The following is a 27,061-nucleotide window of genomic DNA, read 5'->3' on the forward strand; positions in this document are numbered from 1 at the left end:
TGTCAAAAACAAAATGAAAAACAGAAGAGCTGGGGAGTGGCTCAAGTGCCATTTGAACTCAGGTTCAGGACACTGACGCAAGCATGAAATCTTTGCCTTCGAGGGAAGGAAAGCAATGTTTTCACCTGCTGTGTGCCAAACTTGGTGCGTGTCATGACCTCGCACTCTCAGCAATGACACCAATGAGGCCAAGAGTCACAGCAGCTCCTGTCTGTTGCCTTTTATGGGCTCCAGGCGTTATCTATGTAATCTCGGCGAGTCTTATCACAGGCCTATGACCCATATATAGGTCCTACTCTTCTTCCCAGTTTCCAAATGGGCTCAAAAAAGACGACATGACTGGTTCACGATCAAGGTGCAGGTAAATGGCAGAGCTGGGATTTGAACCTGCATGGGGGTGACTTCTGAGCAGGCTGCCAGCCCTGAGCACTGTCCACCAAAGCAAGGTGAGCCAGGGGCTGTCTTCCAGGATACATCGGCTCCTCTGCCCTGTCCCCAGGTGTCCTCCCTGGCTGTGTCCATGGGTCTCAACAGACACTCATGCTTCTCCTAGTGGACCTCCTGCCCAACCCAGTCCTAAGAGGAGAGATGGTGGCCATGTGCCCAGCTGACCTCCCCCTGGCTGGGCACCTGAATCCCAGGGTCAGAGACCTTGGGGAGGAGGACTTTGGCTACAAACTCAGCGATTCTGGAGGACTTCCCAGGCAGCAGGTGACAAGGGACGGGAGTGGGAAGGGTGGGGGGAGAGTGTGGGTTAGGCAGCTGTCTCCCAGAGCAGGCTGGGTCATTCCTACATAAGCTGTGGTCATCCAATACTGACTACCTGGACGGAGGGATGAGTTGGACTGGGCCCTGCTGTGAGTGAGGTCCCCAGCCAGTGGGGGAGAGGGTCACCTAAGTAGCTTGCATTGAGGGAGTGTGTACGCAGTGGGTGACAGGCCTAAGGACCCCATGAAGTAGGAACACAATTGTTCCCACTTTACAGGGAAGGAAACTGAGGCTCAGAACGTCTAAGTAGCTACAGAAGTCCATGTAGGTCCAGCTCTGTGATTTCAACCCTGTCTCTTCCCAGAGAGGGGAATAAAAGGCGTGCTCCAGAGGTAAGGAGCTCTGTGGCTGAGTAGGGTCAGCGATGAGGATGGTAAAAGGAGTAAGAGTTTGTCAGCTGGAAAAGGGAGGTGGTGACATGAGGCAGAGGCCTCAGAAGCAGCCCAGACTTGATAGGGTGTCACAGACTATTTGTCCTGACTGGCTTTGAACCGCGAGCCTCCCGAGCTCGTGAGCCACTCCTGGCGGGCCTCCTGTTCCCTTTAAGGGATTTTCCCCCAGCCGACCTCCTGCCTGTGCCTTTAAGGGATGGGGCGGGGCGAGACTTCGCGGCGTCACCAGGGGGCGTGTCCTGGGCAAGGCGTTCAGAGAACGGGGCGTGTCCGGGGCGGGCGGGGCGTGTCCGGGGCGGGGCGCGCAGAGCACAGATGGGTCCCGGTTGTGGGCGTGTCCGGGGCGGGGCGTGTCGGACACGGGGCGTGGCCTGCCCGGGCGGGGCGAGAGCGGCGGAGTAGACCGGCAGGCTGAGAGCCGCCTCGGGCGGGGCGCCCTGACTGGCGGGCTGGCGGCTTGGGGGCGGAAGGTCGCACGGCACCGGCCATCCGGCGGGGACCGGGAAGGCTGTGGGGCCCGGCGGGGAGGAGGTTCGGAGTTTGCAGATCCAGGATCGGCCGGAGGTAAGAGGGACTTCCCCTGCCGTCCTACGCTGCCAGAGGATCTGGGCACCCCAACTTCAACTTCTCAACATCCGTCCCGATGGGGAAACACCGCAGGGACATCCCCTAGTCTCCGACCTAGAAAGCTCGGCCCCCGGCTCCTGTCCCCATCCTTCCCTGTCAGGTTTGCAGACCTCTCCAGCGCTTGGCACTGGTACTTGCGTACAGGAGGCGCTCAATAAATGCTTATTTGGAAATGAGTAAGGGAAAATCTGTGGCCAGTAGAGATGAGGCACTTGCTGATCCCTATGTGTTGGGGACACCAGGGGTGTGGTATGCGTTGCATGCTCCCTAGGCCAACGTGTGTGTCCATTTTACAGATGTGGACTCAGAGACTCCCAGAGGCGATGTGACCTCCCCACAAGGGTCAGAGGTGGAGCTCGACGACTGATGTGTTTTTCCACTCCACGTCGGGGCCAAGTGGATTGTCACTGACTCCACTTGGAGTCTTTCAAAAAACAGCCAGAAGAGTCTTGAGCTCCCATCAACAGGTGAGGGAGGGACTGGGACAGGCTCCCTTCTGCACCCTCCTGTCCCCAGAGGCCTCCTCCTCCTCCCCCCCCTTCTCCCCTCAGCTGCCAGGACATTGAGAAATGTTTGTGCAAACCCAAAACCTCATTAAATGTTTTATTGACTTTTGTTTTTCCTAATTGCAAAAATAAAACGTTCATCATACTGCATGTGGAAAAGTCCAAAGAAGAAAATTTGTTTGGCAAAGACTTTTCAATTTAATTTCTTTGGAAGGAAGATAAAGCCCTTTTTTTACTCCTGGTGTTTCGGGAAGAGGCAGATGCTAGAGTCTGGTTCCTTTTCTGCTGCTCGCAGGCTTTGTGGCTTTGAGCAATTCTAGGTCCTCCTGGATTTGAGTTCCCCACTAGAGGAGCAGTTGGCTTTGTGGCCTCCTGGCTGTGTGACCTTGGACAGGTTGCAGAACCCCTCTGGGCCCCAACTCCTCCTAAGTATGTACTAGCTGGAAAGGGTGTAATGTCTCCACCGTTGCCCTGAGGATGGGATGAGGGAGGCGTGGCACTGAGGCTGATGGTGAGGAGCAGGCATGGCATGGCCATTTGTAAAGTGGGGACAAAATTCATGTCCCTGTTTTGAAGTGCTCAGCACACCATGGGACAGAGCCAAGCATGGCTCGGCAGTCTGTATGCATGACAGCCAGCCTCTCCCTCTCAGACTAGCTGCCCACGAGGCAAGTCAACCCCAGAAAGATGTTTTTTCCCTTCTGAGGGTTTGCTGGGTCCCCACCATGGCCATGTTGCAATTTTGTCTCGCCCAGCTGGCCTCAGAGGCCGCTCTCTCAGGATCCTGGGGGACAGGTGGGGGGCAGGTTCTTGTGGACACACCCAGGGGGCCAAGGAAGAGGGGCGCCTGTAATCAGCATGCCCAAAGCAGACCCTGGTCCTGTAAGGGAGCAAACACCCTAGAGAATGTGAGTTTCTACATTGGGGTTCCTTTGATGGGGGTGGAAGGCTGGTCCTCAGTGGAAAATGTCTTCAGGTCCCTCTTACCTGGTCCTTGGGTCTTCAGTGACATTGTCCCCTCTTCTCGCCCCAACCTGCAGGCCACTGGAGCTGCCAGCACTTTGGAACTGAACTTGTGGAAGGGAAGCAAGGGTGAGCGTCAGGCCCTGGGGGGCCGATGGCCGGCAGATGGCGGGATCCACACTGGGCGCTGAGTGCACTCTCTGTACCACTGATGATGGGAACAGTGTCCGGAGCCAGGGGCACATCAACAGGGCTCCACATTACCCCCCTGTTTGCAGCCTCAGGTGTGAACCAGACCCCCATGGCAGATGTGAGTATCCTGGCAGGAAGCTGGGGTAGGCTGCCAGCTGCTATGTGCCAGGCACTGGTGCTGGACGGACCCTGGGCTACGCAGGGAATGATGGAGGCAGAAATCTCCGCCCTTGTGGAGTCTGCTAGGCAGGCAGATGAAGAGGTTCACATGTAGATTTTAGGGAGCGATGTGTGCCAAGGGCCCAGGGGAGGAGCAGTGGGGTCCTGGCTGTGGGGTGGAAGGTGTTCCTCCCTTGGCCGTTGCAGGGAACTTGCGTCATCCCACCGTGGTGTGTGCAGGGGGAACAGGTCACAACGGATTTCAGATCCTGAGAGATTAAGTGAATGCAGGGGACTGCTCAGAGTGACCCCTAAAGTCCTCTCCAGCTGTGGGAGCTGGCTTCTCAGCCTGCACTTTCTCTGGTGGGAATCATGAGCTCCAAGTTCAAGGGCTGAGAGTGTCAGGGCCCACACCAAGCCAACAGGCTGCACAATGCCTTTATACCACCCTCTGAGCAAGTAGACCGGCAATAATTAAGCCCATTTTACAGACGGGAAAGTGATTTGTGGTTACTGTGGTCATAAAATTGTCTTCTGCCTCTTGGGTGATCTCTGACTTGTGCCAGGTCTGTCTAAGTGATGGAGCACTTAGGCTAGCCCCGTGGCAGACTGGCCACATCCTCCCCCAAAGCTGGCACAGTGACTGCCATTGTCTCTCTGCCATAGATGAGAACTCTGGGGATCAGAGAGATGAAGCTGGGCCACAAACAGGCAGGATGTGACCCCTCTCGCTTCCCCGTGTCTTCCTCTTCCGTGCACCGCCTCCCAACACAGACCATTCTGAAAGTCGCACCATTGTCCCGGCAAGGCTGCCACCCCTCCTGTTAGTCTTTTTGAAGTCAGCATTCACTCAGCAAATATTTGTTGAGCACCTACTGTGTGCAGGAACTGTGCCATGGCACAGCAGGGACCAGGCAGACATGGTCACTGCCCTCATGGAGCTTCCCATCCTCAGGAAGCAAGTCAAGAAATAAATTTAACCAGGAGCTGGTGGCTCATGCCTGTAATCCCAGCTACCCAGGAAGCAGAGTTCAGGAGAATCACGGTTCCAGGCCTGGGGAAATAGTTCACAAGACCCTATCTCAGAAAAAAAAAATTCACTAAAAAGGGCTGGTGGAGTGTCTCAAGCACTAAGAGCACCTGCCTAGCAAGCGTGAGGCCCTGAGTTCAAACCCCAGTACTACCAAAATCAATCAATAAATCTACAGGATAATTTCATGTGGTGAGGAGTAAAAAAGACAGAAGGGTGTGCTAAAGAGAGATGGGATGGGGGCAGCTGCTTTGCTGGCTGTCAGGGATGGCCTCTCTGAGGAGGTGATATATTCTCTGAGGCCTGAATGTCTTTGAAGATCTGGGGAAAGAGCAGTCTAGGCAGCAGGTGCAAAGGCCCTGGGGCAGAAATGGAATGACTGAAACAGTGAAAGAGGGGGAATGGAGTGGGAGAGGGAGGCAGGAGAGATAACAAGGGCTGTCTGGGGCTGTTACTAGGAGCTAGATGGGAGCAGTGGAAGGGTTTTAAGTAGAGGAGGAATGTGACCCGATTTAAGTGTTTACAAGACTCCCACTAGCTAGCAGAGTGTGTGGCCATGCCTGTCATCCCTGCACTTGGAGGACTGCCAGTTCGAAGCTAGCCCAGGCTACTTATTGAGACCCTGTCTCAAAAATCAAAACAGGACTGGGGATGTGGCTTAAGCGGTAGAGCACCTGCTTTGCAACCATGAAGCCCCGAGTTCAAACCCCAGTCCCACCAAAAAAAAAATCAAAACAGGGCTGGGGGCGTGGCTCAAAGCACCTGCCTAGCAAGCATAAGGCCCTGAGTTCAAATCCTAGTACCACCAAAAAACCACAACAATAATAAAAAAGAATCCCATTGGCTGTTGTGGTGTAGCGGTGGGGAGCAGGGAGGCAGCTGGCATAGCTGTTCCTGTGAGGTGATGGTGGTCACCTTGGAAGACCTAAGCCACCGGCTCTCAATGCCCAGCAGGGACCAGTGGCTCAAGGGGACATCTTTGGAGAGGGAGAAGAGCCAGGGAAATTGCTGAGGACCCATTTGACAAGGGGGTCACGTGGTCTACTGTGTTGTGCATGGGAGCTGACCCTTTGGAGGGTAGGGGGCTGAGACTGCAGGGCAGGGGGGCTGGAAAACGAAGTCATAAGCTGGTTTTGCTGCACACGAACTATGTACCAGGTGCTCTTGTGCACAAAGCGATTAACTGGCTTGAGCCCTGATTTCTGGGTCAGGATGACAGCCGGCTGGCCAAGTGCAGTCCACTGCTGATTTTCAGACAGCCCAGGGGCTGTGGCTTTTTTATTATTTAATGACTTGGGGAAAAAGAACACTGCCTTTACATGACACGTGAAAATTATGTCACAGTGGAACCCCTGTTTAACTATCCTATACTAATAAAAACATTTAAAAAATTATACTAATCAAATTTCAGGGCCCAGAGTCCAGTGACCCTTGGAGGGGCAATTATTTGGTCCTTGATAGGAAGGGTTTGTCAACCTCCCACTCATTTTAAAGAGGAGGAAGGAATCTGGGGCACAAAGGAGTTTAGTAACTTGTCCAAAGTCATACAGCAGGATTTGACCCCAAGCAGCATGGTTCCTGAGTCCTGGGTTTATTTACTTATTTATTTATTTATTTATTTATTTATTGGTGGCACTGGGGTTTGAACTCAGGGCCTCTCGCATGTCAGGCAGGGGCTCTACCACTTGAGCCACCCCGCCAGCCCCTTTTTGTATGGGGTATTTTCGAGCTAGGATCTTGAGAACTATTTGTCCCAGGGCTGGCTTTGAACTGCGATCCTCCTGATCTCTGCCTCTTGAGTAGCTGGGATGACAGGCGGGAGCCACCAGCAAATGGCTGAGTCCTGTGTTTATAATCACTGTGACTCCCACCTTTGTTGAGCAGCTGCCACAAGACTCAGGAGTCTTTGGGACACGGGGTGTAAGTTTTCTATTTTCAGGGGTGGCCTGGTCAGTGGCCACCATTCAGCTGAGCACAGCCAGCATGGATGACAGGGTCCTCATGTGCAGGAGGTGCCTTGGACTGCAGGGGAAACCGGGGGAGGGGGCATCTAGGTATATGCCAGCCCCACCTTAACTAAGGGGAAGCGTTTTTTGAAGTTCCCTCAACTTCTTGGTGATTTAATCATTCAGCCTCTTTGAGGGCCTGGGAGGACACTGACAGCATCTTGTATTAAATCAGAAAGTGAGGGCAGAGAAACACAGAAACAAACGTGTTGCCAAGGTGACAGAGGGCAGAGCAGGCATGATGAAAACCGCCCTTACAGGTGACGAAGCCAACGCCCAGAGACCTCAAGAGGCTTACAGAAGGTCACATAGCAAGCTGGGGCAACTCCTAGAGGATCCTTATCAGCCCAGCTGTCCCTGTCCTGCACCCAACCCCCTGGTGCAGGTTGACAAGCGATGGCCCCCAGGCCAAATCAGGTGCACGGACTTGTCTGACTGCAAGTTGTTTTTTTTGTTTTGTTTTTTTTTTGCCAGGTGGGAGGGTGTGTTTATTTTAGAATTTGGTTGCCTTTCAGCAGGGACACCTGCAGTCAAGCAGGACCTGTGGTTTTATGTCTCCTTAACCTGCACGGCCCTGAGACAGCAACCTGGCCACCCCTTCCTGTCCCATCTGAGCCCGGTGTCCTCTCCGTGTCCTGGGTCTCCTGTGCTGAGGTGTGGCCTCAGGGATGAGGACAGGAAGGAGAAGGAGCTTCTGGGCTACAGCCAGCAAGGGGCCTGGGCCGGGGGATGTTCATTTTGGGGCAGGGGGACAGAGACCAGGCAGCCAGCAGGAATGCAATTCTGGAGGTCAGATTCGGAGGACCCGGCTGGGTGACTCATTCTGATATCAGTGAGGTGCTGGGAGCAGCTGTCTTCCTCCATCTGACCCAGAGGACAGGAAGGAGGGAGGACGAGAACTGGGGAGTGAAGGAGGAAGTGGCAGTTTCCTAAGAGCTGCAGCGGGCTGTGTGCCCTTGGGCAAGTCACTTTGGCTCCCTGTGCTGCAGTTTTCTCTTCCATGAAGTGGAAACAATTGTGCCAGCCCCCAGTTCTCTTACGAAGACTCAGTGAGACCATGCCCAGCTCAGTGTGCTGTCAACAGCTGGGTGGAATGATCGGTGCCAGGAGCTATTCGAGGCTTTTGGCTGATTGGATGATTGGCTGATTGGATGATTGTAAAACCTGAGAAGTGCTTTGAAGGAGGCCTGGGTTGATGGGATCTTATAAAAACTAGCACAGAGCTGGGTATGGTGGTGCATGTCTGTAATCCCAGCACATGAAAAGTGCTTTTCATCTCACAGGTGTTTGGGGACTTGAACTTGCCAAGAGTGAAATTCCTATGACATTGCTCTGAACCAACTTCTGCTGGCCAGTGTAGCAGCGACTCCAGGAGGGTGGCTTTGCTTCCTGCCCTGGTAGGGGTGGACATTTTGCTAGGGTCGGGGTTGGGTGGGGAGCGTTTTGGCAGAGCTACTTATCTTTCTGCAATGGACACGGTCAGGGCATGTCTTTCAGACTCTGACATTTGGGCAGGCTTCTGGTGACATTCAGTTCCCAGTCACTTTTTCTAGAAGTGCCCATAAGCACAGGAGGCCACACAGCTGGGGGCTAACACCTCCTTCCAGCAGCCTCACCAGTGAGGCTGCACCCTGACCCCTTTCCCCTAGGACTTTGTTCCAGGAGCTACATGGTAGCCGTCTCTGTGACTGTGTCCTGCACACCTCCCCAGTATGCTTTCTCTCTCAAGGTCCCAGATTGGCCTTCACCAGCACTTTCACTTCTAGAATTCTCTCTGACAAAACAGTTTCATATGCTCAGACAGTCATATGCAAGGAAGTCCACCATTGGCAATATTGAACACTGAGTCACACCCACATGCCCACCAGTGGGGACACAGTGGCCTCTGTTGTGTCATCCATGATGTGAACACTTGGCTGCTGTCGTTAGATATACTACACCGAGGCGGCGGAGGTCACTCTAGTGCCAGGCATGGTGGGGCACACCTGTAATTCCAGCAGCATCTGAGAGGTGAAAGCAGGAAGATGGCCAGTTTGAGGCCAGTCTGGGCTACATAGTGAGACCCTTAAAAAAATTTTTTTTTTAAATTACCAATGGCTCTAGAGCCTCCAGTTGCCTGGGTTCCAGCCTGACTCTGCCACCAAGAGGACAAACCCTGGGACATGGCCTTAGCCTTCTAGGTATGATGGCAAGATGAAATCATGCCTGTCTCCCAGGATTAGTGTGCAGAGAGAGTGAAGGGCATCTTTAAACTCTTAGCACTGTGCCTGGCGTATGGAAATCACTGTGTGTATCATCGTATATGAGATGAATATCATGGTATCCAAGTGTGTGAATACACGGTGTACCTTACGTGTTAAACACAAATTGCAGAAACGGGATTTAGGATGGACCCATTTCTGCAAAACTAATGTAACAGAACTGAGAAGTGTCTGTAAGGATGTGCTCCAAACCGGTCACTGTGGGACGGCTGGAGAGTGGGGAGATCAGGGAAGACAGCAATGATACATTGTTTTCTTTTGAAACTAATGTGTGCATGAATTACTGGAGTTAATTTCAAACACAGCTGGTGCCGACGGCTCACGCCTGTCATCCTAGCTACTCTGGGAGGCAGAGATTAGGAGGATCATGGTTTGAAGCCAGCCCAGGCGAATAGTTCCTGAGACTCTATCTTGAAAAAACCCAATCACAGAACAGGATTGGCGGAATGGCTCAGGTGGTAAGAGTGCCTGCCTGGCAAGCATGAGGTGCTGAGTTCAAACCAGCATACAGGAGAAAAACATTCAAATGCAGGTTTATTTTTAAAACCACATAATTAGGGGGTCTGGGGAGTTTGGGGACAATGTTATGTTCAAGTGTTTAGATGGACCTGTTCTGGTCACCTTGAGAGCTCCATTCCTGATGTCACCTGCCTTCTCTTCCTAGTGTCGCACCGTGTGTGGCTTGAATGTCTCTGACCGCTGTGTCTTCATCCGAACCAACCCTGACTGCCACAGCTCGGGGGGGTTCCTGGACTACCTTGAAGGCATCTTCTGCCACTTCCCATCCAACCTCCTCCCTCTGGCCGTCACCCTCTATGTGAGTCCCTGCCCTGGGGCGCTGGTGAGAAGGGAGGCGGCCCAGGAGGGACTGAACTCTCCCCCTACTCCTTAGGTGTTCTGGCTCCTTTACCTGTTTCTGATCCTGGGAGTCACCGCGTCAAAGTTGTGAGTTTGTCCTTGGGCTTCCGTCTTGTTGATGAATGGGAAAACAAAATCCCAGGAGGCTCCCTGGAGACCCTGGGTCTGGGGGACAGCTGGGGCAGGAGCCGGTCATGGTGGATGTGCTGATCGTTTGCTTTCCCTCCATAGTTTCTGCCCTAACTTGTCGGCCATTTCTACTACGCTTAAACTCTCTCACAACGTAGCAATATCCTTCCATCAGGTTTCCTCCTGCAGGGGGAAGGGTGGACGGGGAAGGGGAGAGGCTGGGGCACAGAGTGGCCACTCACAGCCCAGGAAAGGCCTTGCACAGAGTCCCCTTGACATGCTTCCTCCATGGTGTCACCTTCCTGGCGTTTGGGAATGGCGCTCCTGACATCTTCAGTGCCATGGTGGCTTTCTCAGACCCCCGCACAGCCAGCCTGGCCATCGGGGCTCTGTTTGGTAAGTGTGACCCTAGCGGGCATGGGTAGGGGTGGCCCAGGAGTGCCAGTGTCCGAGCACTGTCCTGCTGTCTTCCAGGTGCGGGCGTGCTGGTCACCACCGTGGTGGCTGGAGGTATCACCATCCTGCGTCCCTTCATGGCTGCCTCCAGGCCCTTTCTCAGGGACATCGCCTTCTACATGGTGGCTGTGTTCCTGACCTTCACTGCGCTCTACCGTGGCAGGGTCACGCTGGTGTGGGCCCTGGGTGAGCAGTCCAGGCCCAGCACAGGCAGAGGCTCAGGAAGTCTCTGGGGACCAGGGAGGCGATGGGGGTGGCTGGAGGGAGGGGTGTTTGATTTGCTTCCAAATGACAGTGACAGAAACCCTGCTCAAGGGTTCAGATAACCAAGGGGGAGGGCGGGGCTGGAAGTGCTCTGAATGACCACAGGGTCCTGTTTTAAAGACCTAACATGGGGTGCTGACTGCCCCCTCGGGCCTGGCTTATTTAGATGATTCACAGTCTAGTGTTGCGCAGGGCTAGGGAGATCAGCAAGGGACCCTGAGACCTAGGTACCAACAACAGTGGGCACTGTCACCACCCTGTCCCCCCATGGTTGAAGGGAAGGGAGGGGCACTGCAGTCCAGCAAGGGCTGGTGCCAGGATGAGGAAAGGTCACAGGGCCTGCACCAAAGGCAGTCAGGGCCAAAAATACCCCAGATTCTCTCCTGTGGCTCTGACTTTCTGGGCACATGACTGGGGTCCTGGAGGCTGCTGCTGCACTGGCCTTTCCTCCTTGATTCCTGGATTTCGAGAGAGACAGGAAGGGAAGATAGGCCAAGGAAGGGAATGAGGATGGAGTGGGGGCTCCAGGAAGTGGTCACTCACCCACTGAGACCAGGCTGGGTGGACACAGACCACTCACGTCCACATGCAGTCAGGATGACACTTGGTGACAGCCTGTACCCTTGCCTGCAGGTTACCTGGGCTTGTATGTGTTCTACGTGGTCACTGTGATTGTCTGCACCTGGATCTACCAGTGGCAGCGGAGCCAGTCCCTTGTCTACTCCATGCCGGGGACTCCGGGTAAGACAGGACATGGGGGCTGGGTGCCCCTATGCCCTTCAGTGCTACCTCTGTCCCTGCAGGCTGTTCCTGTTCCCTGTCCTCCTCCTGCATTTTCTTATTCTTTCTTTTTTTTTTTTTGAGTGGGAATAGGGTTTGAACTCAGGGCTTTGAACTTGCAAAGCAGACACTCTATCCCTTGAGCTACGTCTCTAGTCCATTTCTGCCCTGGTAATTTTAGAGATGGGGACTCTCAAACTATTTGCCAGAGCTGGCCTCAAACCTTGATCCTCCTGATTTCAGCCTCCCAAGTAGCTAGGATTATAGGCATGAGTCGCTGGCACCTGGCTCTCCATGAGTTTTGTTCGTGTTCCACCAGCTTCACCTTCATGGTCTTCTTGTGCTTGGGAGTCTCATCTCCTCTTTCTCCAAGATCACTAGGTCTTAGTATCTCTGCCAGAATGGCCACTGTCACCCACTGCCCTGGGGGAAATGCAGACCTCGAGTCACCTGCAGTTAGTACAGCCATCACAACCCATTGGGCTGGAGTAGAAAGGGAAAAGTGACCTGAGAGGGGCCAAGGTCACTTACACCGAGGAAGGTCGTTTCCCTTCCAGGTCTCTCTTCGCAGGTTCCAGAGGACTCTGGACAGACAGCATTGTGGTCAGTCACGTTTGACCAAGGTCTTCACGCACCCTTGGCTCACTTGATGATGTTTGCGGGTTAGACATGCCAGGGTTCTGAGCTTGTGCGGAGACTGCCAGGCGCTCTGAAGGGCTCAGTGCGGCATGTGCCAGGGCCTGGGTTCCATCCTCAGCACTGCAGAAATACACAAGTAACAAAAATACGCAAGTAACAACAATACACAAGTAACAAAAATAGAGGGCCCTCGTTTCGCACCCTCAAATCTGTCCTGTTGCTGGGCACCGGTGGCTCACACCTGTAATCCTAGCTACTTAGGAGGCTAAGATTGGGAGGATCGAGGCCAAGGCCAGCCCAGGCAAATGGTTCATGAGACCCCCCCATCTCCAAAATAACCAAAGTAAAATGAATTGGAGGAGTGGCTCAAGTGGTAGAGCACCTGCTTTGCGTGAAGCCCTGAGTTCAACCCCCAGTCCCAGATGACTGTGCCAGTTATCTCCCCCAACACACCCCCCCCAGCATGGTCCTATTGGGTTCTAGGCTAGGGCTGGGTTCATGTTCAATTCCCTCCGCCTCCTTCAGAGATGCTGCCTGACTCAGAGGACGATAAATTATCTTCCAACACCAGCAGCTATGACTACGGTGAGTCTGATGCCTGCTGCCCTGCTGGGGGTGGAGAGATGGGGAGATAGGTACATTCCAGGCCTCAGCCCCGGAATGAGGCTCTAATTCAGCCCCAGCTAGGCTGAGCTGTGGGCCAGGTCCACCTGCCCTCTGCCAGGCACTGGAACAAATGGAGAGATGGAGGGGACAGGGTCTCCTGGAGATAGAACCAACCATGGCCACACCTACCCACCCCATACACACAGGCGATGAGTACCGGCCGCTGTTCTTGTACCAGGAGACCACGGTTCAGATCCTGGCTGGGGCCCTGAACCCCCTGGATTATAGGAAGTGGAGAAACCAGTCTGTGTCCTGGAGGCTCCTGAAGGTGTTCAAGGTACACGGGGGACCCAAGAGTCAGGCTTCTGGCTTTGTGACCAAAGTGTACTTGGCCACTCAACCTCCAGCTTAGTGAAGGGGAACCCAGACCTGCTGAAACCCTCTCAGGAGAGACGATCTGAGACCTGACAGGGAAACCAAGTCCTCGAGCTTAGCTGGTGGTCTAACCCGGGTGCTGCCCTCCATGGAGGAGGAATTCTGTCCAAGGCTAGAGAGAAAGAGGGGACCATCCCGAAGGGGTTGGGAAAGGGTGAGTTTACCTCTGTGCCCTGGGCCCAGTGTCTCCCAGGGTCCAGATCTGAGCCAGGTACCTTGGCCATTCACAAGGGGTATGGTCACCCTTGCCCTTCTACCACCCAGACCAAAGCCAGGTGTTTTGCACAAAGCCCTTATAAGCTCCTGGGGGCAGCTGGGAAAATTTCAGCCTGGATAGATTTTAGGTCTCGGTTCCAGGGCAAGTGCAGTGAGCTATATTTGTACCCCCAGTGACTCTGGGTGCATCATGACCTGGAGCGAGTCACTTACCCCCTCTGGGCGTTAGTAACCCCCACTATAAAATGGGATGAGTGGTTGTATTAGCAAGTTATTGTTGCAATAGTGCTGTGTAACAAACATCCTCCAAATCTCATCAACTTACAAGGGTGATAGTTTTTTCTCATTCGCGGACTAGAATGAGCCAGAGTGACTCTACTTCAGACTGTGGCTGATCAAACCTGCCCTGGGTCTCATTTGGGGACCAGTGGGTATCTGGGGTGTATTATTTTCCTGATGAGAGAGGTCACAGCACCCCACATGAACACATTTAAAACCTAGGCTCATATCATACTTGCCAACAGCCCACCAAAAAGAGTCAGTGATCAAGCTCAAATCATGAGGCAGAGAACCTTGTAGTCACTTGTGGGAATGTTTATGGTGCCCAGGATATAGTAACACTCCGTAAGCGGCTAGGAACACAGGGTGTGGGGTAGGCGGAGCTGGTTTGTATCCTAGGTGCGTGTACCCTTCTGTGTGGCTTTGGGCAGCTCCCTTGACCTCTCTGGGCCTCTGTCTCTGGATTACTACAGCTCCTATTCACAGAGTTCCTGTCAAGATTAGCAAAAGAGATGCTATGCTGGATGTTCACTGTCCCACAGATGTCCCTATCCTAACCCACAGACCCTGTGAATATGTAGGAAGTGTAGGGAAGAGGGACCATGTGGGTGTGATCTTGAGCAGGGGAAATGGTCCTGAATATTCCCAGTGAGCTCAGTGTATCACGGCATCCTTGTCAGGAAAGAGGGAGACAGGAGGGTCACATTGGGGGGTGAGCAGTGAGGATAGAAGCATAAGAAGACGTGATGGGGCCGGGAGCCATGGGATGCAGGCAGCCCCCAGAGGCTGGGAGAGGCAGGGAAACTGATCTTCCATTACGGCCTCTTGATGGCAGAACCCTGGGACACCTTCAGCCTAGGCCTCTGGCCTCCAGGGCGGCGAGGGAATCAGTTTGCACTGTTCCGGGAGCCATGGGGACTGCACAGACGCAGAGCTGGGGCTGACCTCAAGTTCCAGCCACAGCCATGGGATCCAGGGACCTGGGCCTCCCCGTCAGCTCCTCCCCTGTCCCTTTCCCCCGACAGTTGCCCGTGGAGTTCCTGCTGCTCCTCACTGTGCCCGTCGTGGACCCGGACAAGGATGACCGGAACTGGAAACGGCCCCTCAACTGTCTGCAGCTGGTCCTCAGCCCCCTGGTCGTGGTTCTCACCCTGCAGTCAGGCACCTGTGAGTCCCCTGGGACCACCTCCTCCTCCCGTCATCCCGGAGTCCTGGGTAGACAGCAGGTGCTTCATATGTGCTCTGCTGTCAGTTTCTCTGGGAGACCTGAAACTGGCAACCTGGTTGGTTGCCAGTTCTGCTGGCTGCAGGTGGAGATGCAAACAGGTGGCTCTTGGGGACCAGGCTGTGGCACAGTGGTGAGCGCTGGCCTATCATGCGTGAGGCCCCTGGGTTCCATCCCCAGCAGCACAGAAGAGAAAAAAATGGAAAACCATGGAGATTTCACATCTAATTTCAGATTTTGGCTTCTCTACCTCTGGGTCACATTCTGGAAGGCCAAGTTGGCTGGAGCCCCGCGGTAGCTCCCCGCCCCCCCCATGGCTGCACGGTCCGTGTCATCCACTGCTCTTGGGGTGCTAGAGCTGGGCTTATGTCACCTGATTGAGTGACCTGCTGGTCCCCACTGCACTGAGTTTTCCCCTTGGCCCCAGCGTGACCTTTTCATTTCTGTCCTGCAGTGGCCCTGGCGACACCCAGTCCCATCAGATACCTTCTCACTGCCGCCACTCACGTCTCTTCCTGTCACCTCCCTTTAGTGCCTCGTGCTGCCCTTTCCCCTCTGTCATCTGGGCTCCTCCCGAAACCCAGGGAATGAACTGCAGGCGGAGTTAGGGGTCAGGTGGCAGAGGCACGGCTGGGTGTGGCGTGATTTGCTGTCGGTGTCAGGATGAAGTGACATCACTTGGTCAAACTGCCTGAGTCTGCCCCCAGTTTTCAGGGGGATGCAGTCCCTGAGGGAAGGAGCCCAAGACAAGAGGAGAGGAAAGTGACCTGGAGTCACTTGGTTTGTCACAGCCCTCCATCCCTGGGGAGCTACAAAGTCCCACCTCATGGCATGCACCCAAAACCTGCTTCACCTCCATTGTGGGCTTTTTTGTTTCTTCTTCTTCTTCCTTTTTTTTTTTTTAAATTTTTTGGCAGCACTGGGGTTTGAACTCAGGGCCTCATACTTGCTAGGCAGGGACTCTACCACTTGAACCTCTCCACCAGCCCTTGCTTCTTTTTTTTTTTTTGTGCCAGGGATGGAACCAGGGCTTTGGCCTGTGGCTCTACCACTGAGTCACACCTCCAGGTCTTTGCTGCGGCTGCTCCTTTAGGATTTGGTTTTTTGAGACAAGGTGTCACTACAGAGCTCAGGCTAGACTCGAACTCAAGGTCCTCCTGCCTCTACCTCCCCTATAATGCTGGGATTATAGGATCACCATGTCAGACTGATGCTTTTCTTGAATTGATTCTTTGTAAAACATACTTATTGAAAAGGAGGCTGAATCACCTGCATCAAACAGGAAACTGGCTTCATTTCCAAAAGAAATTCAAGGTCATTGCAAAAGTAAACACAAGAGAAGTCAGAGTCCTCATCCAGCCCTCCCCCAGTCAGCTCTGAGCTGGAGACCATTCTGTGTCAATCCGGGGCTCGCAGATGTTGGGGCCTCGTAGCACCACACAGAGTCTCTCTCCTTGTTACCAAGAGGGGTTGAGGAAGGAACCCCTTCCCAAGGTGATTCCAGGGCGTTCAGTGTCTTGTTCTCGTGCCCCACACTGCGTTAGGGTAGCCGTCCGACCTGGGGAGACTGATTCAGGTAGAACCTTCTGGGCTGAGTACTATGGAGGGAGAACCCCGAGACTCCACTCCTGGCCCGAGGGGTGTTGGGTAGAAACTAGAGACCCTGACTCTCTGCCAGCCTCCATCCTCCTCCCTCTAGGCTGCCCCAGACAGTGGCACTTTTCACACCTTGTGATCACTCCTCCCCTCTAAGACCTCAATGGCTCCCCAGTGCCTCTTGGGAAGAGTCCACGACCCCAGCTCTCTCTGAGTCACTGGTTCCTCCAGCCTTTTCTCTGCTCCTCTTGGCACAGAACTGCCCGATTCCTTCCCACCTGACTCTTCCCTCTCCCCAGGGAGCCCTTGTGCCCCTCTACTTAGCACTCAGCTCCAAGGAGCCTTTTCTGACTTCCCGCGTCCTGGCCGCCTCCTCACATCCCTCCAGCACAGGCTTGGCAAACCCAGAGCAAGTGAGTTCCAAACCCAGACCTCTGTTGGAATGCCTCCCCCATTGCCACCTGTCGTGTTCTGTGTGCGGGGTTATGTGAATTCACTGCGCCACACAGTCCTGGTGTCCACTGACATGTGAAAGCCTGAGAGCCAGGCGGGAAGGACAAGAAGGGCTGCAGGATGTGTCTGGGCATCGACCCGTTCATGGCCTCTGAGTCCAGTCCTGACTCCCTGGTGGTGAAAAGGATGGTGGGTAGAGACTTCTAGAACGTTCTTCCTGCCTGTAGGGTTCCTTCCCGTAGTGCCGTGAGGCCTGCAGAACCTCGTAGCTTGGTTTCTGGAGTGTCACAGCAGGAGAGGAGCCTGGCCTCGAGCCTGGGCAAGTGTTGCTTATCCATTGGTGACACTGGCTGGGGGGGCTGCCTTGGAACTCAGCCGGACAGAGGCATCGTGGTTGACTGGTGCTATGTCTGACATGGAGGTGGGGGAGGGAGGTGGAGAGAGTCCCTTTTCCATGTCTGTCCTTAATGGCATTTTTTTTTTTTTCGGTGGAACTGGGGTTTGCAAACAGATGCTCTACTGCTTGAGCCACTCCCAGTCCATCTGTCCTTTTTTTCTAATTTTTCTGTCTTCTTGAAAGGCCAGCCAGGACTGGGCACATAGGGACCATCACCTCATGTCCAAACAATCCATCTCCGTGGGTTTCATCCTAGCGTCTCACCTCGGGTCCCTCTGTCCCTCGCACCTCTCGGGGCCCCGGGAGGAGGTGCAAGCTGAGGTACAGAGCGCAGCTTCCCTTTCTTGTCCCATAGATGGTGTCTACGAGATCGGTGGCCTCCTTCCCGTCTGGGCCGTGGTAGTAATCGTGGGCACAGCCCTGGCCTCGGTGACCTTTTTTGCCACATCCAACAGTGAGCCCCCCAGACTACACTGGGTAAGAATCCCACCCTGCCCACTGGAGAGGGACATGGGGACTCGGGGGACAGAAGAACGTGGGGACGGGGTGAGGGGTGGGCAGGGGCTGTGTGAGTCTCTAGGCTGTTTGGCCAGCGATCGCCTGCACTGTGTCAGCTGTGCTGAACCCTAAGCCACTCGGGGTTTTGTACTTATTGAGGATTCTTTTTGTTTTTTCTTGTTTGGGCAATGGCTTTATTTAATTGAAATGAGGTCACACACCATACAATTATTTATTTCATTGAAATGAAGTCACATACCATACAGTTCACCCCCTGACACACCTGTGATCTTAGCTACACGGAGGCCTAGGTTGGAGGCTCGTGGTTTAAGGTTGGCCCTCGGTAAAAACATGAGACCCTACTTGAAATAAAACTAAAGCAAGAAGGGCTGGAGGAGTAGCTCAAGTGGTAGCATGCCTGCCTAGCAAGTGTGAGGTCCTGAGTTCCAATCCCAATACCACCAAAAGAGAGAGAGAGAAAGTGAGTGCTTGGGACTGGGGTAGAAGTGAGGAAGGACTGTTGTGCAGAAATGTGTTTGTTTCCTTGGACACATTCCTCGCGTGGAATTGCTGAGTCGGTTGGCGAGTGGCTTTAATTTTCGGAGGGACCCTGGAGCTGTTTTCTGCTCCATGCACAGGGAGCATGTGGGTTTCTGGGGCTCGTGTTGCAGTGTGGGGCAGTGTCATCTTTGTGTCCCCGTTTCCTTTCTTTCCAGCCTCCAGCTCTCGAAGGCATTTTTAGGCAATTTTTCTAGAAACGTTTTCTTCAAACTTTTACTTGTTTTTCATTTTTAATACTTACTAATAAAAAAATTAGGCTGGCAGAGTGACTCAAGTGGTAGAGCGACTGCCTACCAAGTGCAAGACCCCGAGTTCGAACCCCAGTACCACCAAAAAGAAAATTGATCAGAGTGTGGTGGCTCATGCCTGTAATCCCAGCACTTGGGAGACTTGGAGGTCTGAGTTGGGATGAGTTTGAGGGCTATATAGGGAGACTGTCTCAATTTTTTTTTTTTTTTAGTTTTTTTTTAGCAAGGGCAGTACTGGGATTTGAACTCAGGGCCTCATGCTTGTTGGGCAGGCACTTTACTTTACCATTTGAGCCACTCCACCAGCCCTTTTTCTGTCTTGAGAACTATTTGCCTGGGCTGGCCTTGATCCGCAATCCTCCTGATCGCCTCTGGAGTAGCTGGGATTACAGTATGAGCAACTAGTGCCTGGCAGTTTTTTAATGAAATGAAACAAGTGTACCCACCCAAGGGGCTGGATTTTCAGTGCAGTCACTCAGTCAGGATCCTGGCTAGCTTTCCGAGTAGAGATGCAGAGGACAACACAGACGACCCTGAAAACCTTCCGCTTGGTGAAAGCAGACATTACAAGGGACCAAGTGGTTCCACTGACGTGACTTCTGACAGCAGGCAAGTCCGCAGAGGCAGAGGGGCAGCGAGGGCTGTAGGCGGGGTGGGAGTGAGGGAGAGGGCCGCTAACGGATGCAGCTTTCTTTAGGACGTGACAGGTGGCATTTGGTTCATAGATTGGAAATACGGTGAAAGCCATGCTGAATCCTTTCCCCAAAGAATCCTGAAGTCAGGTGCCAGTGGCTCACGCCTGTAATTCCAGCTACCCAGGAGATAGAGATCAGGAGGATCGTGGTTCGAAGCCAGCCTGGGCAAATAGTTTTCAAGACCCTATCTCAAAAACCCATCACAAAAAAGGGCTGGTGGAGTGGAGTGGCTTCAGGTGTAGGCCCCGAGTTCAAGGCACAGCCCCATGCACATACACAACGCGGTGTGAGCTAACCTTTTATCGAGCACCTACTGTGTGCAAGCGCTCACTGCACACAGTAACCTCTGGGGTGTAGGCGTGTCATCCCAGGTTACTGTGGGGCCTGGGCCATGTCCCCGTGGGGCTGGCCGAGGTCCTCCAGGACCCCCTCCCTCCGCAGCTCTTCGCTTTCCTGGGCTTCTTCACCAGCGCCCTGTGGATCAACGCGGCCGCCACAGAGGTGGTGAACATCTTGCGGTCTCTGGGCATCGTCTTCAGGCTGAGCAACACCGTGCTGGGACTCACGCTGCTGGCCTGGGGCAATAGCATCGGAGGTGACTCGGGCCGGGGCGGTGCTGGGGTCGTCACAGTGCCTGCTGTCCTTTTGGAGTGACCATTGCTGGACATCAGGGTGGGATGACCTCAGTTGTCACTCTAGAGGCTCCTACCTCGCCCAGTGCCTGGTGCCTGGACACCCGATGGCTCCCAGGGTTCGGGCAGGACTGGGGACACGCTGCACCAACTGTGCTTCACGTCTGTGTGGATAGCGCACGTCATACACAAACTCGTCTAGCCACAGCAGCCATGTGAGGTTGCCCAGGTTTTGCACTGCGCAAGAGCAGCCAGGCAAGGCAGCTGGAGGGCAAAACCCCTTCCTCAGCTCTTTGGCACCTTTTCCTAATTCTCACAGGCGAGTGTGCTAGCATGGGACCTGGGTAACCGTGATAGCAGGGTGTTGCATCACAGCCCCAAAGTTGCTGCTGGAGAGAAAGAATGGGGTAAAAGAAGTAATGGCACAGGGAAGTATGCCTTATCTTATAGGATGTGGAGCCCCCCACCCCAGTACCCAGCAAACTAGTGCTGGGCCTGGCGGGCCTTCCTCCGCGTTTGTTGACCGAATAGCTGTGAGTGACTTACCCTCTTTCTGTGCAGATGCCTTCTCGGATTTCACCCTGGCCCGCCAGGGCTACCCACGGATGGCCTTCTCTGCCTGTTTTGGTGGCATCATCTTTAATATCCTTTGTGGACGGCCCTGGGCGTCAGCACTGGAAGCCAGCGTGTGCTCTGGGCACCCCTTCGGGATGACCTAGAGGGCTGTCCCGTGTAGCACCCCGGCAGGTGGCAGGCGTGGCTGCTGGAGGAGGCTCAGTTCCTCATCTGTTAATGGGGACATGGAGAGGACCAGCCTCCCAGAGCACTGTAGGATCAAGTGAGGTGACAAATTCTCGGCCGCTGGCAAACACCTAGCGATGGCAGCTGCCATTGCTGTTGGGGCGGTGGCTTTGTTAGTCAGTGTCATATGATGAGTTCAGGTGCCTGGAAAGCCCCCTCCCTCGAGTTTATAGGGACAGGTCCTGGTGGACCGGCAGGCTTTTTCCCACAGGGCCAGGGAGCGCGTTTTGGACTCTGTAGGTCACAGTCTCTTGCAGTGACTCACTCCATGTGGCAACCCAGAAACAGCTGCAGACAAAACACCAACTGACAGGCATGGCTCTGCTCCCATAAAATTTTATTTACAAAGCAGGCTGTGGCTAGGCTTGGCCAGAGGACTGCTGTTTGCCAACCTTGGTTTATAAAAAAGACAGGGACAGCCAGGCATGGTAGAGCATGTCTGTAATCTCAGCACTTGGGAGGCTGAGGCAGGAGATCACGAGTTCCCGTTCAACCCGGGCTACACAGCAAGAGCCTGGCTCAAAAGCAAACATACAGAGGTGGAGGGCTTTGAATGCAGACATTTGGGGTCCCTGTTCCATTCGGGGCCCTGGTTCCAGCCGTGGCTGCAGGCCTGTGCACAGGCCCTCACCCACATCCTCTGAACTGCACTGCCTGGGGTTGAGGTGAAAGGGCAAAGGCCCAGGGAGGCACCTAGCACCTGGCGGGCAGCCAGTCAGCCTCAGGTGTGGCTGGCTCAAAGTGACACGATTGAACAGCTGCTGACGTGCAGCTGTCCCCAGCCTCCCGGATGAGCTGTAGTGCAGGCAGCTGGCTGGTGACAGATTGCTGGGCAGCTGGGGACATGCCTGCTGTTTGTCCCTTGCAGGCCACATAGGGCCCTTGGTGGCCCTTTTGGGCCCACTGAGACAAGCTTCTGGCATGCCAGCTGTGGCCTCTCCTGACCTGTCAGATTGGGTGGGAAGGAGGGATCCCTGATGATCCCTAGAGATGGCCTTGACCTCTGGCCCATCCCCTGCTCCCCCAAGGGATGCGGCAAGGGGAGGGGAGGTCATTTTGCCTCACTCACCCTCAGTTTCGCATCTGCTGAGTGTTTACAGGGGCTGAGCACTTCTGACACCTCATTCAATCCTCGTAGACTGAGTGCAGTCTTTATTTTTTTGTTGGTACTGGGGTACTGGGGTTTGAACTCAGGGCTTCACACTTACTAGGCAGGTGCTCTACCACTTGATCCACTCTGCCTGCCCTTTTTTTTTTTTGCGTTGGATTTTTGGAGATAGAGTCTCTCGAGCTATTTTCCCAGGCTGGCCTCAAACCGTGATCCTCTTGATCTCTGCCTCCTGAGTAGCTAGGATTACAGGTGTGAGCCACTGGTGCCCAGCCTGCCCATCTTCTTAGAGGTGCTGACAGCGCATCTGGGGGCCATCTGGGGTGGGCACAGTGGGCACAGATGGTGAAGAAAGCCGAGCCCCTTCTTGGTAAGGTGTCTGAGCCCGGGCGGAGCCTGCGGGAGGGAGGCTGTCCCAGCTGCGGGTTCAACACTGCTTCCTGAGCCAGGCTGCAGACATCCTCGTGGGAGTCGGGCTGGGCTGCCTGCTGCAGATTGTGCGGAGCCACGCAGAGGTGAAGGTGAGCGGCCAGGGCCTCTGCCCGGGGCCCCTGGAGTGTTCTGGCCTCTTGTGAGAGCCATTCACATCTCAGCAAGTCACACTCCGGGACGAGGACTTGTCTGACTTTGTGACAGGGTTGAAAACATATTGCAAGTTGCTAGAGCGACTAAGACAGAGCTTAGAAGGAAGTGACAGGAAGCCCCTGGTTCAGGCTCAGGCCCCATCACTTATGTCTCTTGCTGTGTGACTTTGAGTTAGGACATCTCTGAGCCTCAGTTTCCTTTCCTCCTGGCGTTCCTGGATATGCATGTGTGGGGTGAAGACCAGGCTGAACACCAGATTCCAACACTGCCCACTGGGGACCCGCTGGGAGGAGAGAATAAGAGGTGCCCCAGGCCAGGCACCAGTGGCTCAGCCTGTAATCCCAGCTGCTCAGGAGGCAGAGATCAGGAGGATGGGGTTTTGAAGCCAGTCCAGGCACATAGTTCGAGAGACCCTATGTCAAAAAAAAACCCTTCACAAAAAAGGGCTTGTGGAGTGGCTTAAAGTGAAGGCCCTGAGTTCAAGTCCTGGAAAGGGGAGCCCAACAGATGAGAAGTTTCTGGAACGCGCACTGAATGATGGGTTCCTGGGGCACGTGAGACCTGCTCGTGGCCTGTTTCGGGAGTGGGGTCTGGGCATTTCTGTTACGGGGTGCTGGGAGTTGAACCCAGGCCTTGTACGTGGTAAGCACACTCTGCACCACTGAGCTCCGCCCCAGCCAGGAATCTGCTTTTTTTAACTGGCTTGATGCAGGTTTCCACACTGCTCTCGCCAGGGCAGGTAACACATTCATGGGGGTGGACTCAGGTGGCCCATTGGGGCCAGATTTTCCACGGAAGAAGAGGCCAAGAGGCCTAGGTAAACTTTCTATTTGAAAATGTCTCTCGGGACAAACAACCATGGGCAAGGCAGTGTCCCCTCCTGGCTGCAAGCAAGAGTCCCCATCACTGGGTCTGCATTCTGCTGGACTCTAGTCCAGAGAATCAAACAGGGAAATGGTTGGGAAGAGGCAGGAGGTGTGGCCTTGGCGAGGGGCCAAGCCTCTCCAGGTGGAAGCACTTTGAATGCTGGGAGCTGAAAGATGGCAGTCACCGCCTCTCCTCCCAGGCAGCTGACTTGCACAAGGCTGGTCACACCAGATAGCAAGTAGCTATCTGGGGTCTGAAAGTTTGTTTTTCTGAAAGGTAACCGCTCTGCAAATGGCTTTTGACATTCTGCACTAAATCGGCCCTTTTTCATTATGAATTCTTAGGCAGTTTCAAATAACTTGGCTTTAGGATTGCTGCCCCCAGGAACCTGTGGCTGCGTGAGTGTGTATGTGCATGCGTTTTTGTGGGGGTGTGTCCCTGCGCGAGCTCCCCCATTCCTGCCTTTGTGCAGTTTAGAAACACGCTTGCCACCAAATTGTGTAAGACTTGAGACATGCCAGCATGAGCAGATGTCCTCAGCCTCCCAGTTGCTGGGACTACAGGTGTGCACTACTGAGCCTGACTCCCAGTAGCTGGGACTACAGGTGTGCACTACTGAGCCTGACTCCCAGTTGCTGGGACTACAGGTGTGCACTACTGAGCCTGACTCCCAGTAGCTGGGACTACAGGTGTGCACTACTGAGCCTGACTCCCAGTAGCTGGGACTACAGGTGTGCACTACTGAGCCTGACTCCCAGTAGCTGGGACTACAGGTGTGCACTACTGAGCCTGACTTTACTTAACCTCTTCTGTGATCCCATTCGTTTTTGAAACTGGTGTACACAGTCAGTGTACAATGTGTGTATCCACACCGTGTGCCTGTCACCTGCCTGGGGGCAGGACAGGGTATTGGGTGGTTAAGGGTTTGGCCTCCACTGCTAATTACTCTGTTTCCTCACCTGTGGACTAATGTTAACAATGCCACTTTCAGAGGTGACTGGAAAATAACAGGCTTGGGCTCTGGCCTGTGGAGCTGCCCAGCATGGTACCTGCTGTCACACCTTCAGTCTGTGTTGGAAGAAAGAGAAGTGAGAAGGGGGCAGTTTCACTTTCTTTTACTTTTCTGAATGGCTTGGAAAATTTTCAACAGCTGCACATTTACACACAAACACACATCGCATCGTGTTGGATCCCCGGGGGCCAACACAACAAACGGTCATGAAGGAGTCACGTACACATGACTGTGAACAAAAGAAACTTATTCTCTTGCTGTTTGGAGGCCAGAAGCCCAGCGTCACATTGTCAGCCTGGCTCTGCAGGCTCCCAGGCTCTTCGCCTCTCCCAGCTTCTGGTGGCTCCTGTGTTCCTTTGGCTTGTGGCAGCATCACTCCAGTCTCTGCCTGTCTCTGGGTCCTCGTCTACCAGGGTCTCCGGTCAGTGGATTTAGGGGCTATATTCTAAGTCCAGGATGGCCTCATCTGGAGATCCTTTCCTAAGACATTATTTCAGGTAGTCACATTCTGAGTTTCTGAATGCACATGAACTTGGGGCAGAGATCCATGCAGCTGGCTACATATATACCATGCCCTGGAGTCTTCCATCCCCTCCTCTCAGCTCCCAATCCTAGGGTCCTGAAACTGGTGCCAGCATCTCTCCCATGGCACGGGGGAAGCGGGAGCTGGTTTTCTATCTGACTCCTTGGCTCCTGTTCGTTTTTGCCTGTGTCACTCCATCTCTTATTCTGCCACCCATTCTCTCCTTCCTTGACCCAGGGGAGGCCTTGAGTTGGCCTGGGCTCCAGCCCAGTGTTGCTGAGTGCCTTGGACGCGTTAGCCAGTCTCTCAGTCTCACCTGTAAGTGGGGTCATATTTCCTGCCAGGCAGTACAGGTGCTCCCTCACCTATGATGGCTTACGTCCTGGTGCGCCCGTGGTTAGGCGGGAGATGTCGTACACCAGGAATGCACTGAGTGCCTCTAGCCTACTGAACACCATGGCTGAGCTACCCGGTCCTCTGAGACTGCCAGCTGCCCCCTCGTGACTCTGTGGCTGAAGGGAGCTGTACTGGCTACCACTGTCCAGTGTCTCAAAAGGATAAGGACAAGATCAAAACCCAAATTTCGAAGTACAGTTTCTATTGAATGATTGCCGTGTTCATACTATGGTAACATTGAAAAATCATAAGTTTGGGGACTACCTGTGCTTCTCTTGGATCAAGCAAGACAAAGCCTGTGCATTAAGCACTAAATAAACACACACACACACACACACACACACACACACACAGAGAGAGAGAGAGAGAGAACACTACCATTTAAATACCTTACAAAGACTCCATTGTATTATGAAAATTCATGCACAGAATTGTGGGAAGGCTTGCACAGTGATTTTTTTTGACATCTCTCCAACTGTGCCTAGCATCTTGCTGCATTTGCTTTATCCATCTGCTCATCTGTCTGTCCATCCATCCACCTATTTTCTGATGTACTTCACAAGTGACGGGCCTCGGTCTGAGTCTGTCATGAACAAGAACTCAGAGAACAGCCAGGCAGGTGGGGCTGGAAGTTGGCAAGCAAGGTTCATTTTCTCTGCTGCTTTTGAGTCTGGAAGCTTCTGGGGTTACATCTGGGGTACTTCAAGGGAGGACCCTGCATCCCTGACAGTTGGGACAGGGTTGTGATGGGCAGCGAGTCAGTCTTTTCTGTTCTTCCTGCAGCTGGAGCCAGACGGACTGCTGGTGTGGGTCTTGGCTGGTGCCCTGGGACTCAGCCTTGTCTTCTCCTTGCTCTCAGTACCACTGCAGTGCTTCCAACTGAGCAAGGGCTACGGCTTCTGTCTGCTCTTCTTCTACGTCAGCTTCCTTGTCGTGGCCCTACTCACGGAATTTGGGGTGATTCACCTGAAAAGTTTGTGACCAAAGCCGCCTATGGGTGTGCAGGTGGCATTGAGGGGAGACCCGGATATGGGCACTTTCGGCAGACCCCACATGGCTCCCACTGGAGTGCTGGCTAACAGAGCTCCGGAGTGGCTACTGTGTGAGGTCAGCAGCTGAGAACTGCCCGGCACCCAGCAGCCTTGGTGCTGGGACTTTGCTGGAGACAGTTCCAGACAGAAGCTGGAGGACCTGGAGTGATGCAGCGTGAGATGAGCTGGGATGGGGCGAGGGGCTGGGTCCGGTCAGGGCTCCAGGCACCTGGAGGGAGGCCCTGCCCAGTCTCCCCTGCCGGGCTTCAGGCCACACTGCACTTCTGAGGCCCCCCACTGCCCTGAGTGACTGCCAAGGGCTGAGAGCGAGCGATGGAGCTGCACCATCGATGCAAGCAGTACTTGGGCTGTACCTGACGTAGTTCCCTAGTTGCTGCATTAATAAAACCAAGGCAGGCAAAACATGGTAGCATGTTATTGAGCCCAGTGGCTCAAAAACCCCTCTGCATGGCCCTGCCACGAGTGGTTACTGTGTTGGACAGTGGCCTTGGCCTCAGATCTAGAACTGCATGCAGAGCCCCAGGTCCCCCAGGTACAAAACTGGAGCCAGGCTGGGCTGTGCGCCTACTTCAGTGGGGGCCTGGGCGGTCAAGTCACTGCGAGCTCTGGGGACAGGAAGAACCCCAGGGGCCTGCTTGCCGCCAGGGTTACCCCGCCTTGCTTTTCAATAAGCATTGTTTGACCGACTGCCTTCTGCTGTTAGGAAGGAAAAGGGGTTCAGCTGTCTTTTTTCCAAGCAAAAAAGATTCAATGCACGTACACAGGAAGCAGCATTGCTGACTTTTATCAGTTACTTCTTACTTAACCTGGCAGGCTCCTTGGCTAGGCTGGGTGGGGATGACGAGG

At 54.0% G+C, this 27,061-nt stretch overlaps 1 protein-coding gene across 8 annotated transcripts; it reads left to right on the top strand.

The window, feature by feature from the left end:
• The first annotated feature begins 258 nt into the window (after window positions 1-258).
• On the top strand, window positions 259-26,617 carry Slc8b1 (solute carrier family 8 member B1). Of its 8 annotated transcripts, none has more exons than XM_074060559.1 (19): window positions 259-361; window positions 500-711; window positions 986-1,100; window positions 2,084-2,254; window positions 3,334-3,566; window positions 9,569-9,721; window positions 9,797-9,849; window positions 9,994-10,051; window positions 10,182-10,287; window positions 10,366-10,533; window positions 11,245-11,352; window positions 12,556-12,615; window positions 12,843-12,973; window positions 14,592-14,733; window positions 17,593-17,714; window positions 19,681-19,834; window positions 20,433-20,513; window positions 22,239-22,301; window positions 25,947-26,617. In XM_074060559.1, exons 5-19 carry the CDS (start codon window positions 3,411-3,413, stop codon window positions 26,240-26,242), a joined length of 1,851 nt encoding a protein of 616 aa, XP_073916660.1. In that variant the 5' UTR covers window positions 259-361; window positions 500-711; window positions 986-1,100; window positions 2,084-2,254; window positions 3,334-3,410; the 3' UTR covers window positions 26,243-26,617. The 8 variants fall into 8 exon arrangements, with proteins under 8 accessions (XP_073916660.1, XP_073916659.1, XP_073916657.1 ...); XM_074060558.1 differs by having other exon boundaries at window positions 310-446; window positions 554-711; XM_074060556.1 differs by having other exon boundaries at window positions 334-711.
• Window positions 26,618-27,061: the final 444 nt, after the last annotated feature.

Source organism: Castor canadensis, chromosome 18, assembly GCF_047511655.1.
Source record: "Castor canadensis chromosome 18, mCasCan1.hap1v2, whole genome shotgun sequence".
Classification (NCBI taxonomy): Eukaryota; Metazoa; Chordata; class Mammalia; order Rodentia; family Castoridae; genus Castor; species Castor canadensis.